Source organism: Mus caroli, chromosome 16 (genome assembly GCF_900094665.2).
Source record: "Mus caroli chromosome 16, CAROLI_EIJ_v1.1, whole genome shotgun sequence".
Lineage (NCBI taxonomy): Eukaryota > Metazoa > Chordata > Mammalia > Rodentia > Muridae > Mus > Mus caroli.
Genome location: NC_034585.1, coordinates 89,531,124 through 89,548,239, shown reverse-complemented (window position 1 = coordinate 89,548,239; position 17,116 = coordinate 89,531,124). Strand labels below are relative to the sequence as shown.

The 17,116-nt window shown below is 46.3% G+C and overlaps 1 protein-coding gene across 3 annotated transcripts in view; it reads left to right on the top strand.

Moving 5' to 3' along the window:
- Kcnj6 (potassium voltage-gated channel subfamily J member 6) overlaps window positions 1-17,116 on the top strand; it is a 254,882-nt gene that overhangs the window by 47,666 nt on the left and 190,100 nt on the right. For all 3 annotated transcript variants that reach the window (XM_029470725.1, XM_021185320.2, XM_021185319.2), the window contains exon 2: window positions 6,232-6,280. In XM_029470725.1, the coding sequence (XP_029326585.1) occupies window positions 6,250-6,280 (31 nt within the window). In that variant the 5' untranslated portion in view covers window positions 6,232-6,249. The remainder of the gene's footprint in view (window positions 1-6,231; window positions 6,281-17,116) is intronic.

Here is a 17,116-nt window from a genome sequence, read left to right as displayed (position 1 = left end):
CACACATACATGCACATATCACACTCACATACATCACACAAACACATACATACACACACATGCACATGAAAATACATGCATATACACACATGCATTCACACTCATACACATGCATACACACATTCACACATAATCACACAAATCACACACATGTGCACATGTACACACACATCCCACATTCACATATATACACACAACATACAATCACACATAGATCCGTATACACACACCACACACATGCATATACATATCACACATATTTGTGACACACACATATATACACATATATACATACACATATACACATGCACACACAGATACATATACACATGCATTCATGCACACATTCACACATACCACACATACTCATATACACATGCACACATATACTCACATACATGCATACACACACACAATCACATAGCAACCACTGAGCCTTTGTTGACTTCCGGGCATGTCAGAGAGAATGGCATCAGACAGAGCATTAAATACTCATTACCCCTTAGAATCACAGCTTCAGCAGGGAGTCTGATGCAACTCTATCAACATGGGGAGATTTCCTTCAGCATCAGTGACGAGTTTGGTTCAAACACGCCATAATGTTTCCACTTAACTCTAACATCTGTATTGCTCCACACAATGTAGAACACCACTGCAGGAGGCTGCCTTCAGAGCTGGAAGGCCCAGCCCTCCTGAGCAGTACACCACGTCCCAGAACCTGGTGTTTGTTTTGGTGGGTTGGGTGAGTTATGGAGTCACTCTCCTGGTGAGTCTACCCTGTGGGGCTGGCAGTCTTAGGTCTGGATGCTTTGTACAAATGGCGGAGTCAGTATTTGTTCTCAGATATGAAAGCAGCCACAACTCCAGCTTTTACACGGTATCTGAGGGATTGGGATTGGGGACACATGGGACTCTAACCCCTCAGGGTGTTTGTGCCCACAGTCCAGTGTGCTTTATAACTGGCCTTTAGATGAGGGCATCCACATGCCACATGTTCCCGCTTACACAGAAGATGCTGAAATGTCCACCATAACTTAGTAAATGACTAAGAAGCAGTCAAGCCAAGACACAAGCCCCTCTTCCTCCAGGCTTCCAAACTCCCTCATTCAAATTTGCTTCTTCACACTGTTTCCCTGCCCCCCCAGCCAGACACACAAGTAAACAGGAATGCTGCTGCGCACGCAGTGTAAACTGTTCTTGGACAAGGAAGGTTCCCCCATCCTTGGCTTTCTTTCTATTTGGAAGGAGACGCTGAGATGGAGGATGACCTCCAGTGCAAAGCCCTTGGCTCCCCACGGGAAGACACTGCACAGGAAAGTCCCTGGCACACCAGGGCTTTGTCTGTTCACCTTAAAAGGTAGTCAAAATTAGAAGCAAATCACCACTGAGTCTGGCATCCCCTTCCCAGGACTGCAGTGGAGCTTGGACAGGATCTGTGTTCAGCAAACCACCATTTTTTTTTCTGGACATGTTTTTATTTAGCTCATCTTTGATGTTTAAAAATATTTTCTTATTAATTCTTAAGAGAATTTCAAATCATTTATTTTGATCACATTTACCTGAACTCCCCATCTGTCTCAGTCAGGGTTTTACTACTGTGAACAGACACTATGACCAAGGCAACTCTTATAAGAACAACATTTAATTGGGGCTGGCTTACAGGTTCAGAGGTTCAGTACATTATCATCAAGGTGGGAGCATGGCTGCATCCTGGAAGGCATGGTGCAGGAGGAGCTGAGAGTTCTATGTCTTGATCTGAAGGCCTCTAGGAGAAGACTGACTTCCAGGCAGCTAGGATGGGGGTCTTAAAGCCCACATCCACAGTGTCACACCTTCTCCAACAAGGACACACCTTCTAATAGTGTCACTCCCTGGGCTGAGCATATACAAACCATCACAGTGACTAAGTCACGTTTTTGGTTTGGGGGTGGGGGGTGGGGGTTGTGAGGAGGGGAACATGATTTAAAACCAACCTTCAGTGTTGAGGGTAGAGGAAGGTAAGACAGCACTGAGAAGACTGCAAGTGGAAAGGTCGGATGTAGGCTGAGTGCCTCCCTCGCTGGGTAGGGAAGAGAGAGGAAGTGGAATGCTCCCTCTCCTGGCAAGGCCCACTCTCTCCTGGGTTTAGTTTTATCAGCTGCCATCTCTGTGGGGCTGGACTTGATCATTGCTAACAAAACATCTCCCAGTTTTGCTGGGCTGTATTTCAGAATCTCTTCCCAGTAATGCAAATCCGACAACCAGGAAGCCATTTACTATGGAGGGAGCCTTGGCTTAGGATGTGGAATGCTTACTTGGGACCAGGAATGGAGTGTGCATGCTGTATTGGGTCCACATGCCATGTAATTGCAAACATCAACTTTCTGATAATGAGGGAAGGCCATAAGGAGTTTAAAGACATGCAGCGGAGTGACTAAACTACTTACCCCAAAACATATGTCGTGATTTCCACTGTACGTTATGCTATAGATGAGTCAGTCTGAGATAGCTAAATTTAGGATTTTTACAGACCCCTCCTCTCACGATGTCAGAGCTTCCCTTTAACTACAGATGAGAGGGAAAATGAGCTCCAAGGACCTCCCATCAGGAAAACCAAGAGTCCAAAACATGGCAGGCAGCCTTGTAGTGAGAAGAGAGGCAGTCACACACCAGAAAACAGATCAACCTGGAGAGAATGCTTAAGGACAGAATGCCCAGAATCTGGGAATCTGAGTGTCTATGTGGTTTTAGTTAGGGTTTCTACTGCTGTGAAATTAATAATAATAATAATAATAATAATAATAATAATAAATAGAAATCAAAAGCAACGTGAGGAGGAAAGGGTTTATTTCATTTATAGCTTGTAGTTCATGGTCCAGAAAAGTAATGGCAGGAACTCAAGGCAGAAGCTGATGTTGGAAGCCATGGAGGAGGACTGCTCACTGAATGTCTCCTCACAGCTTGCTCAGCCTGCTCTCTGATTGCACCCATGGCCACCAGCTCAGGGTTGGCACTGCCTACAGTGAGCTGGACCTTTCCACTTACCTTTGTCCCTAAAGACTCTAACTTGTTGACATAAAAACTACCCAGTATCCTATGTTATGCTGGGGGTCTCCCCTCTGGGTCAGGCAGAAGGAAATAGTGATCCAAATGAGGCCTGAGGAATTGGAGCCAGGACATAAAGAAGAGATAAGTCAAGGAAACCAACTCAGCAAGCAGGGCGTGAGGAGGGGTCAGATGCCAAAGCCGTGAAGTGAAGCCAAACCTCGGTAGCTGGAGGTGCCTGCATTGCCACAGCCTGCTCAGGCCCCCGGATCCCAGACGCTGTCAGGTTGCACACTGAGTATGCGTGATCTGAACCAGTGTGGTCATTACAGGTTCCTCTCATCCAGGGCACTTGTGTGTGGGGCAGGACACTCAACATGCTAATTATTGGTGTCACTAGATAAACTAGGATGGTCTAGGTGTCTTAAACAAAAGGCAGTGTTTGCCTTCATTTTTACAAATGCAGTTTGTGTGACCCGAGAACCCTGTTTCCACTCAATCAAGCACTCCTTCCTTCCTTCCTTCCTTCCTTCCTTCCTTCCTTCCTTCCTTCCTTCCTTCCTTCCTTCCTTTCTTCCTTCCTTCCTTTCTTTCTTTCTTTCTTTCTTTCTTTCTTTCTTTCTTTCTTTCTTTCTTTCTAATTCTCATAATTCTCTTGCCACCATTTTCTTTTTTTAATTATATATTTTCTTTATTTACATTTCAAATGTTATCTGCTTTCCTGATTTCCCCTCTGAAAACCCCCTATCCCCTCCTGCCCGCCCTTCTCACCAACCAACCCATTCCTGCTTCCTGGTCCTGGCATTCCGCTAACCGGGGCATCGAACCTTCCCAGGACCAAGGGCCTCTCCTCCCATTGATGACTGACAAGGCCGTCCTCTGCTGCATATGTGGCTAGAACCATGTGTACTCTTTGATTGGTGGTTTAGACCCTGGGAACTCTGGGGATAGTGGTTAGTTCATATTGTTGTTCCTCCTATGGGGCTGCAAACCCTTTCAGCTCCTTGGGTCCTTTCTCTAGCTCCTCCATTGGGGACCCTGTGCTCAGTCCAATGGTTGGCTGAGAGCATCCACCTCTGTATTTGTCAGGCACTGGCAGGGCCTCTCAGGAGACAGCCATATCAGGCTCCTGTCAGAAAGCTCTTGTTGGCATCCACAGTAGTGTCTGGGTTTGGTGACTGTATATGGGATGGATCCCCAGGTGGGGCAGTCTCTGGATGGCCTTTCTTTCCTTCAGTCTCTCAAACACACCTTTCAGAGATACCTCCCAGAGTAGGAATGGCACTGAGGAAGGGTGAATAATGGTTTTGCAGACTGTGCTGTGAAACCTGAGCCGGCAGGATGTGTCTCAGGTCTTAGCCAAGTAGCTTCCATATGCTCAGCAGTCTATGAAGCTGGCCATGGGGACAAGAATGCCACCCTGTCTCTAAGAACACAAATGTTGATGTCAGTGGAGCTGACGTGGTAGCATAAGCCAAGAGTCCATGGTTTATAAGCAAACAAATAGCCAAGAAAAAAATGTCAAAGCTGGAGGGTAGAGTGTGTGTATCATGGGCGAGCTGGCAGGCATGGGAGGAAAAGGGCAGCCTTGCACACTAGTAAATACTGCTTCACGTGGGCTCATGGAGCAAGATGCAATGCTTGTTGTGACACTCTATAAAATAGCAAAACAGAAGTGAATAAACGACATGGGGAAGGAATACATCCATATAAATAAATTAAATGGACATTTTTCTGCCCGCCCCCAGGATGAAAGCCACAACATTACTAATGATGTAGTCTTTTACTGACTTGGGAAGATGTGTGCCTGATGTTCAAGGCTTGGTGGCTAAAAGCACCAGGTACATTGTGCTGACATTTACAACACCATTTTTCCATGTCAGTAAAGAAGCATAGATACAGAAGTGGGGCTAGAGGACCAGGAAAATGGACCAATGGGTAAAGTCAAACACAACAATCCTAGCATTCCAAAGGAAAGAGGAGGGGTGGAGTCAGGAGAATCCCCAGAGGCTCATCAGCCAGTTCACCTGGGGATGCAGTGTCTCAAAGGAGGTAAGGACATCCACTTGAGGTTCTCCCCCAACTTTCACATGCCCACCAGGGTGCATAGTTTCCCATCCACACACACATGCCTACACACACACACACACACACACACACATACACACACATACACACACACATGCTTATATACACACACATGCCCATACACATACACACATTCTCAAACACAAACACATGCCCATACACACACACACATGCCCATACACACATACATGCCTCCCCACACACACACTTGAATCCACATACATAACCATCCTTCCACACCTGTTGATAATAGCTAGAACACACTCACTTGTGTCCCTGTGACTATGTCCAGGCATGGATTACAGTAGCCTTCTGTATTTTATGGTGTAAGTGTCCTAGCCTCAGAACCAGACAGACATGTCTACAGAGGACTGAAATCAACGTCACCCATGCTTGCTTACTGCTTATATTAGGAACTGAAGAAGTAAAGGAAACCAACGTCATTTGAAGAAATAGGAGAGAGCATCTCTGGGAAGGGGCTATTCTCAACAGTCCCAAAGTCGTCTTCTTCTTCTTCTTCTTCTTCTTTTTTTTTAATTAGGGCAGAGCCGGTCTCTTCGTGGATCAGCTTGGCTCTAGGACTTGATGGGTTATAACCTATATCTGGTTGAAGCAAAATGTTTTCAGCTCAAAATAGATAAGGTTAGAGAGCCATCAAACAAACACAATGACTTTCAGAAAACTCTAAAGGAATCCAAAAGGTAAGACAAAGGAAGATGCATAAAATCTATCTAGTTTTTTGGAAACTAAATGACTACGAAAATATCAGCTCTAAAAATACCGAAAAAGAAAAAATAAAAAGGATTCTATGAGGGAAAATAAAGAACAAAAATTTGGCATATGAATGTCAAAACTCCAGTGTCAAAGAGGTTTTGAAAACTGGTCGTGCGTCACCAATTATATATATCCAAGATCAGTGTGACAGCCGCTCACTGCCAAGAGCAATGGGGAGGTTTTTTAATGCCCTAAAAATCCTCTTTTCAGTGACTCTTTGGTAACAGTGCTGCAATATAACTGACCTAGGAAAAAGAAAGCAAGAGAGGTGGCTGCAACTGACTGTTGCATCTTGTCATGTCTAAGACACATTGTATATAATTGTCTTTTCTTCTCGCCTCCCAGGAAAAGCACAAAGAAGAAATGACAATGGCCAAGTTAACTGAATCCATGAGTGAGTACCTTGAAATTTATTATTTACTTTCGGTTTTGAATGGAGAAATGCAAAATCATGCTAAGACCAAATCCTGCTATGACTGTCTGCTTCATGCTTATTTTTAATTCCTGGGAAATCAAAGGTCTATCTGCATCCTATCAGGGTTGCTTTATGCAAAACTCAAAATTCCACTTGGTTGGGATCAAGCTTCAAGACTAAAAATGTTGCCCAATCATGGAGCTAAAGAATAGAAATGGATTTGTTCTGTGTTACTGCTTTTGGAGTTGGGAATCCACGATAATTTTAGCCTGACTTGTCAGAGATTTTACCCAAGTTGGATGAAGTTTTATGTGTGCCTGTTCCATGGGCTGGACGGTATAAAAAAGAAGAAGGAATGCTGAGTCACGGTTAAAGCGATTGGGTATCATTCAGTTTCTCTGAGTCATGGTTAGACAGATCTGGTATCATCCAGAGTTTCCCTGAGTCATGATTAAACTGATCAGTTATCATTCATTTTCCCTGAGTCATGGTTAAATCAGATATCATTCAGAGTTTTCCCTGAGTCAGGGATAAACCAATCTGGTAACATCCAGAGCTTTCCAACAAACAAAAGAAGAATCTATGATGTGTAAGTAGCTTGCAATGGTTTCCACTCTGTATAGATCTGTGTTGTAATTCCCTAAGCTCTTAAGCTAAATGAATGGAATCCACAAAGCATCTTTAGGAAGAGAGGAAAAATAATTACAATAGATCACTGTGTAGATGACAGTTGTAATTTCCTCTGCTAACATTTAAATATTAAAGACCATGGAGAGAGGGGATAAGCTGACTGTCTTCTCTTTTGAAAATGTACATTGTTCCTGATAACAGCTTCCGTGTGAACAGTTCCAGAAGGACTGCAAACACTTGTGCATACCGTCAGTGCTTTCATTCCTTTGGTGGTGTGACTGCTGAGTTGAGTATTCCTCTATGGCAAAGTGTCTCATCCTTGCATGGATTGGGTCCTGGGACACTCTCAGGGGACAGGCATGTGGACATAGCACGGGCAGGTTCTGCCCACTCTGATGGAGGAGCCACCGTGACCTGGAAGCTCTGCATGCTCGCTCTATATGGTTAACAGGAAAGCAAGATTCTTGCATGTAGCTGAATGAGGATGAGGATTTAGCTCCTCTCTACCATCTTTAGAGTGTAAACACTGTGGGGGCAGGGGGGGAGACTGTGGCGGACATTTTCTGCACACTGTCAACATTGACACTCAGATCACAGGAGGACTTTGCCATCCCTTGAAAGTCTTTGCATAAGACTTTCAAGCCTTATGTAGGAGAAGTGTGCCTCTTCCCATGGGGATGAGGCTTTGGTCCTTGACACAGTGGTACTCAGGTCAACAATACATAACCATCCAGGACCCCACTTGCCCCCTACAGCATAGTCAAAAACCTTAATACTCAACACCTTCAGTTCCTAGATGAGATACCATAAAAAATGTCTTTACTGTTGCATTCTTTTAGCTCATGACCCCAAACCACTGTACTGCATGAGTTCAAATAAGTCTAACCTTAGGCTAATGTCATCACATAACCATGGATTGTATGATGGGGAGCAGAAGAGGGACAAGCCTCCCTGGATTCTTCCCCTCTTCATTTCTGTATCCTTCTCTGCCCTGCCCCACCCACCCCCACCCTCACCCCCACCTCATCTTGCTCTACCTATGATCTTACACATGCTGAAACTGTTTCCCCCGCTTGATCACAAGCACCACAAGCTGGGTTTTTATAATTAAAAGCCTCTCAAAGCCCTGCAGTGTGTGCTTCTGTCAGATCATCATGAAACAAAGTCGCAGTTTTCACAATGTGCTACAAAATCAGAGAGGGACTGTGAACAGTGCCCATTCCTTCCCTATCCACAGCCCAAAAGCTAAGTCCTAATCTCTGCATCTTAAAGACCAATGTAAATGACCCATACATCACCACCACCATCATCTTCATCTTTGTCATCACTGTCCTCTTCTTCCTCCTGGTCCTCGAAGTCCTTACCCTCTTCCCTCCTGTTTTTCACTTCTCCTTTGTGTTTTGTTCTTCAATCCCTTCTCATTCTATAGCCCAGGCTGGCCTGTAACTCACAGAGGTCATCCCACCTCAGCCTCAGGCCCCTGAGTGCTTGGATTATAGACAAGAGCCGCTGTGTTCTGCTCCAGGGTTCCTCTGAGATAAAACGAGTCATGAGTTAGAACTTAGCTCTACTGCCCGAAAATGTAAATTCTGTCTCCAATGTGTGAGTGAATTCAACCAGAGTCTGTAACATGGGTTGTGAGGCTAGACCTTCCTTACAGAGACTGGGAGAAACTTGCTCTTAATTAATACTCTTTTAATTCCTCTGGTGATATGTGAAGGACCACACGGTCTGGGTCACTATGACCACAGTGTTTTAATTCTCCTACGTGTCAGAAGCAGGATCCTCTCTTGGCTGTCCTGGGGTCAGAGTCAAGTTTCCAATTTGCCTCCTATTTTTTTTTTCCAATGACTATGGATCCCCTGCCTCAGAAAGACATCAGATTCTGAATTCTCTAGAGAATGGGGATGGCCGTTCTAAATTGCTGTGCCTTGGGGGAAACACAGATATGCCCTATGTGTGAGGGAATTTAAGGTTTAAGGAAAGAGTCTATAATCCACCAGATTCGGCCATCCCTTATCCTCAGAGACACGTGCAGCTTTAGCCAGACACGCTTAGATTCTGTGAAAAAGAATCACAGGATAACAAAGAAGCATGATAGGAAAATTAAATCCATGAGTCATGAGATATACAACTGGATATTGACTCTGCAAAAAACTCTGATAAGGAGACATGAGCATGATCATTATGACAGAAGGTTTGTACTGGCTGGTTTTGTGTGTCAACTTGACACAAGCTAGAGTTATCACAGAGAAAGGAGCTTCAGTTGAGGAAATGCCTCCATGAAATCCAGCTGTAAGGCATTTTCTCAATTAGTGATCAAGGGGGAAAGGCCCCTTGTGGGTCCATCCCTGGACTGGTAGTCTTGGTTCTATAAGAGAGCAGGCTGAGCAAGCCAGGGGAAGCAAGCCAGTAACATCCCTTCATAGTCTTTGCATCAGCTCCTGCTTCCTGACCTGCTTTAGTTCCAGTTCTGACTTTCTTTGGTGATGAACAGCAATGTGGAAGTGTAAGCTGAATAAACCCTTCCCTCCCCAACTTGCTTCTTGGTCATGATGTGTGTGCAGGAATAGAAACCCTGACTAAGACAAGGTTCAAATCAGGAAAGTGAGGCGAGAAATACCAGTTTCCTCCATAAAACGAACAGGAGCATCGTCTCCGTGGCCTCCAAGAACTCAGATACCTGGGATGAGAACAGAACATGGATGCCCACTCTCTGACACAGGTTCAGAGCCAGTGAACACTTCATCCGACAATTGACAAGCAGAAGCATCTGCTCACCAGACGTATCTTTTTCATCACTAGAAGTCCTATGCACTATCCGTTGCACCACAGAGCCATCTAAGAAGTCTCTGTTGGACTAACACCAAAGCTTCTCCAATCACTGTATATCTAAGTGCAGTAGAAGATGCAGCAACGTGTGCCTCCCCTCCACATTCCCATCCCATACCAACAACCTCAAAAAAACTCAGCCCTGCCTGAGAAGTAAAACTATCCATAGGATCCAGGGTGTCCAACAAAAAGCACCTATGTTTCATAAGTAGAATATTTATTTAAATACTTTTGTCTTGTTTTTGAAGTGAGGAGGCTCAAGAGAGAAAATAAAAATGGGATGAAAGAAAAAATGTTATGGAGAAATAGAAAAAGCAAAAACACAGGGATTTCACATTATAGAACTCAGAAGAAAGACTGAATCACAGAGAGAAAAAGGAAGTCAGCAAGGAAGGGGTGTGTGTGTATGTGTACAGCAGGAAGCAACCAGAGAGGACAATAGGGTCTAGAAGACAGCACAGTACACACAGCATAACTAGCTGCCTACCTTCCAAAGGCTATTTTTTTTTATTCTGTACATATATTTTCTTTTTTTTAATTTAATTTATTTTTTACTTGTTCACTTTAAATCCGGCTCACTGCTCCCTTCCACTCACCCCTCCCATAATCCTTCCCCGCTCCCCACCTCTTCTCTGAGCAGGTGGGGAGGTCCCCTGTGTATCACCCCACGCTGGCACTTCAAGTCTCTGCAAGGCTAGGAGGTGCTTCCTCTCCCACTGAGGCCAGTCAATGCATGTTGCCTGTATGTGGGATATGATCAAAGGCTACTTTTTAAACAGCCTCTAAAACTGTAATCTCTGTTTGCATCTATGCAATGTATATGTTCCTACTTACTCCACCAGAAGCCCTAATCAAAGAGTCGAGAGAGGCTGGAGAGATGATTCTGTGGTTAAAATCACTAACTGCTCTTCTAGAGGAACCGAGTTCAATTCCCAGCATCCACACTGCTACTCACAACCATCAGTAACTCCAGTTCCTCCTTCTGGCCTCCACAGGCACCAGGCATACACGTGGTGCACAGACATACATGCAGGCAAAACACTCATACACATAAAATAATAAATTTAAAAAAAAAAGAGAGAGAGAGAGCATGCAGCAATCCCACAGTGGAAGAAGTTACTCTGAGCTTGCCCTTCAGGTACCCAGGACTTTATTCCCCATCCATTGAGTGAAACTTTCCTGAAAGGCAGAGCCCAGTGGTGCTAAATGCTGTCTATAAATAGACACACAAACACTCAAACTGTGCCATCATCAGAGGTGATGCTGGAGAGGCCAAGTCCTGACGTGAGCTCTCAAATCAAGGGCTTGTGATGACAAGCTGGAGATATGGAGCTATGCAAGCATCCAAGGGTCTTTAGAATGGCTATCAGTACCCGCTCTTTCATAAATGTCCTAGGAGATGGCTTCATGGTCACTGCCTGCTGATGTTTCTCCTGGGTCTCACTTGGGGGCTCATGGGACCGTGTCGGGAAGCCCCCACACATGGGCCAATCTATGGTACAGATTCCTATCGGGATCTGACCTTGTAACGGGGTTGCAAGGGTTAAACAGGTTGGAGGCTTGAACTGGTGCCTACTCCAGCTACATGAGGTCCCTGTGCAGCTCCTCCTAGTGTCTTAAGACTATACATTTGCCTCCTTCCCTGAAACAGCAACGTGTTTACAGGTATCGCTGCTTCAGTCGATAGAGTTCTTGCAATGTCCACCCTGAGAGTCCTGGAGCTAACCTTCTGCCTTCTGACCTCCATCTTTCCCACTTCCCTCAGGCATACGTGCCTCGAGCCTTTCCTTCCCCAGCCTGTGCCCCTTGTGGTCCTCATGGTCATCGATAGGGATCATTCTGCCCCGCGTGTGCATCACGGTGGGCATCACAACCATAACCAAGACCCTGGGAAAGGGAAAAATAACTCGGCACCCTTCAGAAAGAAAAGACCCAGAGCAGGAGCTGCAGCCTTATTCTCAGTGGCTTTAGAAACTGCCCATATACAGCCAGAGAGAGAGAGAGAGAGAGAGAGAGAGAGAGAGAGAGAGAGAGAGAGAGAGAAGCAATCCCCAGAGCCCAGGACCCTCCGTGGAAGGTGCTTGGAGATCTCGTCCATAGACTTAAATAGAGGGAACTCCTACCCTGATTAAAGAGTCAGCTCAAATGCGGCTCAGATTTGAACGTTCCTCCTGTCAAATGAAATAAGGAGATGGAACCGATTACAATCACCACACGTTAAATTAGCTCTATTAAAGCAAAGTGCTTTTTAATCATGTATCCTTCAAGGAGCAGCTGGCGGAACTCTGGCATTGTGTTAAGGCAAGAAATTCATTGAGCCATGTGCAGCCTTTAGGGAGCTAACACCTACAATTCTGGGAACATGTGTTACAATGTAACCCAACAGGTCGACACAGGTGGCAGTCACAGATCGGCAAGGCTCTTCCCTAGGATCCCAGGATGCTCCTGGATCCAAAGGTCAGCTAAAAAGTGAACAGGCTTCCAGCGAGCTGGTGGTTACAGTTTGGGGTCCAGCATAGGACAAATGGTGCCATGTAAGAAGTCCGAGATAGGAGAGCAGCCCAGACGAGGGCCAAGCACTGACCACAGACAGTCTGATTGTAAGATGGATCCTAAGATAACTGGGAATGACTTGGAATCTTCCTGTGGGTAATGGGAGGGGTGGGACTTAAGGTTTTGAAGAGGGTTAGCATTTTAGAATGGTTCTGTAAAGGCATTATGGGTAGATTGCAGCAGGTTGGACAAAAGTAGAGAAAAGCAGCTCAAAGCCTGGAGAATAGACAAGTTGAGAGACTGCGTGCCACCCTAGGGTGGATCTAACATTCACTAGAGGAGGAGGTGGCCATGAAGCTTTGTCACAAACTGAGACAAAGTCCTGGAGGTGCCACTTAACTGTGGATTCTGCCCATGAGTGAGAGCTAGTCCATATCCCTTTGCTGTACACGTTGGCTTCCTCTCGTCCCTGTCCCCCACCCCCACCCCCGGCTTCTGTCATCTTCACCAGCAATGGTGACTATAAAATAGATGCTATGAGGAGCCACCATAGAGTTACAAGAGACATACTGTGGTGCTCAGAGATCTCAGGAGAGCATCATTTCAGTTTCACCTTTAAGCAGAGCTGGGACGGCAGCTCTTTACCTGTTGGCAATCTGAGAAACTGTTATCTTCATCCTGTAAGACCTGTGACTGACTGGGCTGGAGAAATGGCTCAGTCAGTAGAGTGCTTGCTGCACAAGAAGAGGACCTGTGCTGGGTTACCATAAAACACATTAAACAGCAGGAAGCATAGGAGGTTGTATTTCCACTTCTCCAGAGCTCTTAGGCCAGCCACCCTAATAGTGAGCCCCAGTGTGCACACACATGCACACATATGTATACACAGTGGCCACATTCTACACATGTACACATACGTATATACAAGTGTCCACATTCTACACATGCACGCAAATGCACACACAGGTGCCCACATTCTACACATGCACACATATGTACACATAAACACACATGTATTTGCATACACACACGTGCACACATGCAAACACATGCACACACGAATACGCTTGCACATACATGCACATACATGCATACACAGGTGCCCACATTCTATACATACACACACATGTACACGCATACACACACATGCATATGCATACACACATGTACACATGCACACATGTGCACATACATGCATATACAAGTGCCCACATTCTACACATGCACACACAGTTACTCACATTCTACACATGCACAATAATTTCTACACTGCTGTAGAAAACAACAAAATCAACAATCACATACCTGAGATTCTTAACAGTGCAGAAAAGCATGTTGGTCTTCATTCAAACGGGAGTCATGGGAGACTTGTTTTCTCAAGTTGATGCCCTTTCCTTTTGGATCTTAGAAATCATGGTGACCCTCGTCTTCTAACAAATATCCCAGTAGGTGAAAACATCACCCTCTGACCCCCTCCCCATTGTCTTTCTCTGATACTAAAAATATAAACAAAAATAAAAATAGTCTTGGAATTTCTCAACTTGGGCACCATTGACATTTGGGGCTGGTGTGATCCTGCCCAAGGCAGGCTGTTAAGCAGCATCCTCGACTTTAAACCCACAAGGAGGGTGCCAGTAGTACCCTCCTCATAGAGAGCCAAACGACTCCAGATATCACTATACTTGCACAGGGGTGGGGAGGGGTGTGCAGGGAGGGGGCAAATTCACTCCTGGCTAAAAGGTTAAAAGTCAGGTCTACAGTGAAGCAGGAAGGGCAGGGGTGAGGAGGGACAAGAGGAAAGGAGAAGGCAGGGGTGGGCATGGTAAGGCAGAGGAGGGGCAGGGCAGGAAGCCCCATTTTTCCTTTCACACTAGACAGAGTTTGTTCTTGACTCCCACGCCCTTCCCAAACCCACAAGCTCCATTGGTAGTCACACCCATTTCTCTCAGGCTCTCTTTATTCCATAATTACTTCAGAGAGGGCAGTACAACCCAATCCTGGTCTCACAGTCACCTAACTGGGAGAAGACTAAGCCATGAGGATTTCTATATTATCCTAACATACCTGAAACTTGAACCTACTGAGAGACAATGTACTCGGGAGAAATAGAAGCCACACAGCCTCTGGGCCTGGCAGACGCAGAGCAGGCAAGGGGGTGGCAGAGGAGGCTGTCTCCAGAGCTGGGTTCTCATTCTGTCCCAGAAGCTGGGGTGAGTGGCATTCTTCCACAAACAGCAATTTTAGGGCCTGCCTATTGACTTTTGGAATAATCCTCCTCGTGGTTTTTCCAAGCCATTGCTCAAGGCAAACCCAGCGCGGGGAGACCATGTCTTCTCCTGCCTTCCTCATCTGCTCCCATCAGGCCCTGCTCCAGAGGCACCAATGTCATAGGCAAAGCCTCCACAGGGCACACTTCACTCCAGATCTACCTGGTCACTCTGGATCTCAGGAACCTTGGTCCTTGCTCATTTTTCACATCCTTTACAGTGAGTGACCACGGACAAAGCAGCTATGTCACAGACATCCAGCTTGATAGTCAAGAGGCAGTGGCTTGAGCCATCTGCTGGACCACCATGCTCTGGACCGCCACTTCCACAAGCCCTGAGCATCTCTACCTTTCCTGACTTTGCCACTGTCCCCAGCAAAGACTCCCTTGAAGCTCTGCGGGCTTCTCTCTAAGCTAATATGGCTTAGGGTTCTTATCCCACTCCAGACCCAAATACCAAACCACCTCTCTCCAAAGGTGGAGCCCTTGCTCACAAGGGGGTTCAGAAACTCACCCCCTACTTGCCTCTGCCACAGCCCAAAGAAGACAGTAAACACATTTACCCTACTCCTCCACTCACTCGCTTTCCCCCCTCGCCCCGCCCTTGTCAACCCTATCTCTGTCTAGCCCCTCCCTCCTCCCACAAGCTGCCACCTGGCTCTGCCAGCCTGCTCCACCCTCCCACCTCCTGCCAAGCTCGGAATCCTTCCCCTCCTCCCTCCCACAGCTCCATCCCCCTCCGAATCAACCTCTGAGAACAACAGGTTTCAAACTATGTGAAGGGAGAGAGAGTTTTTCCAAGGTGGTGCAGATCCCCCTGAGGCTGTGCGGCTCGAGTCTGAGATACTAAGCTTTCCTTAGCACATTCAGTGGAAAGGGAACCTGAGAACAAGCGTCCGTAAGACCAACAAACCCAGAGTCACCGTCCCGAGCAGGGCACAGGATACCTAGGCAGCCAGCCAGACAAATAGTCCACCCACAAGCAAGGCATTTTCAAGGGAGCTGAGCCTCCCATGATGCTCTGTAGATGGGAGCGAGCACCAGATGGCCAGGGTGAGCAGCAAAGAACACTGCATTTTAATGGCTCAAACACCTCAGAGTACAGCAACCAAAGGCAACCAGAGCTGGCTCTTTATCCAGCTCAGGCCGCTGTGGTAGCTCCCAGTCCCTCCAAGGATTTTTTTTATTAATAATCTACTACCCTTACCTTACACCCCCAACTCACTTTACCCCAATTTCCAAACCTGGCTCTTCCATCTTGTGACAGATGCTTGTACAGAGGCAGCCTATGGGCTTCCTGAGTTCACCCCAGGGGATGGGGGAGAATCAGGCAGTCTTCCCACACTGAGGAGGATTAGATTGGGGGGGGCGGGGGGAAGACAAAGGACACCTGGCAAGTGAATGCAGCCTTCCTAGTGTGCAGGCTGGGTGCAGAGCGGTGCTCAGAAGCACCGTGGTTTCCGTGTTTCTGGTGCATCTTTCAGTCTTTCTGCTCTGCTTCTTTTTGTTCTTCTCGGAAGTTATTAAATCTCAGGCTCAAGTGTGCAGGGGGTGGGACCTTGGTGCTTAGACACTGACTCTGAGGGCTGTTCAGCAGCCCAGAACTGCAGTCATAGGAGTTTCTAGGCAATTAACCAATTCTCATAGCGAGTTCTTCCATGATGCCCTAGGGCCAAAAGGCTTGTAGAAGGCATGGAGGTGGTCTGACTACGGTACCCTGAGGCTGCAGGTAAATCACTCCGGCCCTCTTTTCTGAGTTTCTACGAGTGAATCTCAGAAAACTGCCCAGCAAGGTTAGAGCTAAAAGCATGTGCATTCAAACCAATGCCTGTGTTCACATCTACAACTACATGTAATAGTTACATTGAGTGCACGTGTGTGTGTGTGTGTGTGTGTGTGTGTGTGTGTGTGTGTGTGTGTATAAGCTAATCGGTACATTGAAGGCTAATGTTATATATTAAATACATGTTTAGAGAATACAAAATTAACAGCGAGCATTCATAACAAACAGAGCCTGCTTACTTCTCTTTGACCACGTTTTGCTTACCATTATCAAGGCCATGCATTATAAGAAGACGTAGTGTCACCAGGCTGAGGTGGCTTGGTTACTAGAGCACTTCCCACAGAAGCCTGATGTCCTGAGACTAATACCTCCGTACCCATGTGAAAACCAGATGCAGTGGCATATGCCTGTCACCCAGCATGGTCGGTCAGGAGTGGAGAGAGAGGCTCTAGCTCAGTCAGTCACCTCCAGGTTCAGTGAGAGATTCCACCTCCAAAAGGTGGAGAGAGGCCTCTGACCTCACACCCCCCCACAAAAACCCACTCCCATGCTTCTTTTTTTTTTCAATTTTTTATTAGATATGTTCTTCATTTACATTTCAAACGCTATCCCGAAAGTGCCCTATACCCTCCCCCTGCCCACCCACTCCCCTGCCCACCCACTCCCACTTCTTGACCCTGGCGTTCCCCTGTACTGGGGCATATAAAGTTTGCAATACCAAGGGGCCTCTCTTCCCAATGATGGCTGACTAGGCCATCTTCTGCTACATATGTAACTAGAACATGAGCTCTGGGGTACTGGTTAGTTCATA